This window comes from Monoraphidium neglectum (assembly GCF_000611645.1).
Source record: "Monoraphidium neglectum strain SAG 48.87 unplaced genomic scaffold scaffold05718, whole genome shotgun sequence".
Classification (NCBI taxonomy): Eukaryota; Viridiplantae; Chlorophyta; class Chlorophyceae; order Sphaeropleales; family Selenastraceae; genus Monoraphidium; species Monoraphidium neglectum.
In genome coordinates, this window is record NW_014007912.1 from 1 (window position 1) to 2,909 (window position 2,909).

Here is a 2,909-nt window from a genome sequence, read left to right on the forward strand (position 1 = left end):
GCCAGCGGCGGCGCGGGAGGTGTCCGAGCCCGAGGACGCAACGACGTCATCTATCGAGTCAGGCAGGTCGTCGATGACGCGCGTGGTGCGCGCGGCCTGGGCGAGCAGCTGCGCGTGGTACGCCTGCTGCAGGTCCTCCGCGGCGAGGCCTGTGGATTGTGTTTGTTTTCGCGAGGTGCGGCAGGCTTGGACACCCCACTTATACTTTGCAACACCATTGCATCGTAAGCACATTGTTGGCAGGATGATGTGGAGGGAAAGACGAGCGCACGACGACAGGATGCAGGCAAGACGTCCCCGCGCCGACGAGCTGCATGCAACTGCGGGCGTCCGCCCGCGAGCCTCACCGTCCGCAGCGCCGAGCGCGGCGCAGAACGCGCCCCACGCGCGCCCGTCCATGAGCCCGAGCGCGGCGAGCGCCCAGCCCGAGTTGCACAGCTCCTGGCGCGCCATAGAAGGCATCAGGCGCACCGCCGCGTCCCGCAGCGCGCCCGCGTGCGGGCCGCCGGCCACGGGGTGCCCCAGCCGCGCGAGCGCCCACAGCAGGTTGGCGGCGCCCTGCGGCGCCAGCGGCGCCGCGCCGGCGCGCTCTCCCGCATCGCCGTCGACGCCCCCCTCCGGCGGCTGCGCCGACGGCGCGGCGGCGGCGGCGCTGGCACCGAGTGCGCGGGCCAGGAGGGCGTCGCAGAGCGCGGGGGAGTAGTGGCGCGCGCTGGCGCAGGCCCAGGCGGTGACGCTGCAGTTGTGGGGGCTGAACGAGTCGATGCGCTGCACCGCCTTCGGTCCAGACGCCGATGAGGTTCGGGGGTTCGGGTGTGTGTGTTTGTGGGGGGGGAGGTGATTTGGGATTGATGAAAACATGGGAGCTATGAGCGGCAAGCACAGAGAGAGACACCAGGTGCTGCTTGGCGCACAGCACCAAACCCATGTCGCCGATCTGGAAGCTTCCCGCGAGCGCAGGAAGCTGCCCGACCTTCAGGATCCCGAAAAGCCGTGCCCCGCACCTGTCCGCCGATCGCGTCAAACAGCTTGGGGTGCGGGTGCCCCGCCGTCGCGAACGCCCACAGCAGGTTGGCGCAGCCCTGCGCGGTGAACGCGCGCGCCTTCGGCAGCGCCGCCGCCGCGAGCGCCTCAAACGCCTGCGGCCGCGCCGCGCCGGGCGCTGCGCCCGGCGCCGCGCCGAGGCGCGCGAGCGCCCAGGCGCAGTTCGAGAGCGCCTGCGGCTCAAAGCCGCCTGAGCGGGCCGCGGCGGCGTCGGCGAGGCGCGCGATGGCGCGGGGGTCGGCCCAGTCGAGGGTGACGCACGCCCACAGCACGTTGGCGAGCTGCGTGGGTGGGTTGGGGGAAAGGGGCACGGGCGGAGGGACGCTCGGTGGCCGCAGCGGGCGCTGCGGCAGGCGCGCGGCGACGGCGGCGACTGGCCGCTTGGCTGGCAGCTCCGCGGCCGCCCTCAATATTTCCACCCCTTCCTCTGTGCCAACCCAACTTCCCCCCCACCGCCCTTCCCGCCCAAAACAAGAACACCCACCTGCTGCGGGCTGAGGTCGTCGGCGCGCCGGCAGCACTCGCCGACGGCCGCGGCCATGAACGCCTCGTCCCTCACGCCCAGAGCCCCCGCCGCCCACATCAGGTTTGCCAACCCCTGCACGTCGTTCGCGGGCAGCTCCCGGACGCACTTTGACAGCAGGCGCCTGAAGAGGGGCTCGTCCCGGTGGCCCGCGGTGGCGATGCCCCAGGCCACGTTGGCGATGCCCTGCAGGCGGCGGCGGCGGCGGCGGTCGCGGCGGCGACGGGGCGTCTGTGTTTCGGCTTGCGACAAGCAGGCAGACACAGGCAGCAGCGGCAGCAGCAGCGGCAGCAGCAGCGGCAGCAGCAGCAACTGCAGCGGCAGGCGGGCGAGCGAGCGCCGCGGTTCGGCGGGGAGAGTTGGGGGCGCGCGGGCGCGCACCTGGGGCGTGAAGGCGTGCAGCTTTGACGCGACGCATCGCAGCAGGTGGCTGAACAGCGCAGGGTCGCCGTAGCGCAGCTTGCCCAGCCCCCAGATCAGGTTGGACAGCTCCTGCTCGTTGAACTGGGGGCGGAGAGGCGGGAAGGCAGGCGGGCAGGCAGGCGAGTATGAGCGTCGATGGCGGCTGTCAAAATTTCGCTTGCCAGCCGCCCTCGAAAGTGTTTCCATTGCTCCCGAAACGACCCGCGCAGCCGGCTGCCGCCACAAGACAGGAGCGGCGCGCGACCAGACAAGGGCGGCGGCGCGGCCCCTGCCCCTCCCCCCAATGCGCACACACACCTGCTCCGCGAGCGAGTGCGCCTGCCGCGCCACGGCGGCCAGCATCTTGTCGTCCCGGTACTCCATGCTCGCGTACGCCCACACCAGATTAGCCAGCTCCTGGGGCTTGAAGTCGGACGCCTTGGAGGCGGCCGCGGCGGCGGCGGCGCGCAGCAGGGGCTCGCTGCGGTGGTGCATGTACACCAGGGCCCAGCTGGGGGGCGGGGGGGTAGGTGGGGGGTAGGTTGCGGAACAAGGTTTGCCGCGGGGAGGGCTGTGAGGGATGATGAGCCTTCAGAGGCAAGGCGGTGTGGTGCGGGGAAGCATGGGAGCAGGAAAAGAGGGATGCGCCGACGCCGCCCGCGAGGCTCGCCGGGCAAGGGGTGCAGACAGGCGCGCCCTGTGTGGCGGAGTGGCTTTGCAGGCGATGGCAGCCAACAAGGGCGCGCGGCGCCGCGTCGGCTCACAGTGTGTTTGCGATGTTTTGGGCGCAGAACTCCCCAAGCTTGGCCTTGGCCGCCGCCGCGATGAGCGCGGGCAGCTCGCGGCTGGGGCCCGCGTAGCGCAGGCGGCCGAGGGCCCATGCGGAGTTGGCCAGGCCTGGCGCGAGTGGGAGGTGTTCAGGGCGGGGCGGGGAGAGGGG

General features: G+C 72.2%; 1 protein-coding gene across 1 annotated transcript; it reads right to left on the reverse strand.

Annotated features, from left to right (window-relative positions):
• Positions 1 to 199: 199 nt before the first annotated feature.
• MNEG_15841 (putative protein of CLR family) lies at positions 200 to 2,464 on the reverse strand (the record flags this gene model as incomplete). The annotated part of the gene is made up of 5 exons (XM_014035688.1): positions 200 to 204; positions 348 to 777; positions 1,005 to 1,325; positions 1,529 to 2,071; positions 2,288 to 2,464. The coding sequence occupies 5 exons, from the start codon at positions 2,462 to 2,464 to the stop codon at positions 200 to 202; spliced, it is 1,476 nt and encodes a 491-aa protein (XP_013891142.1).
• Positions 2,465 to 2,909: the final 445 nt, after the last annotated feature.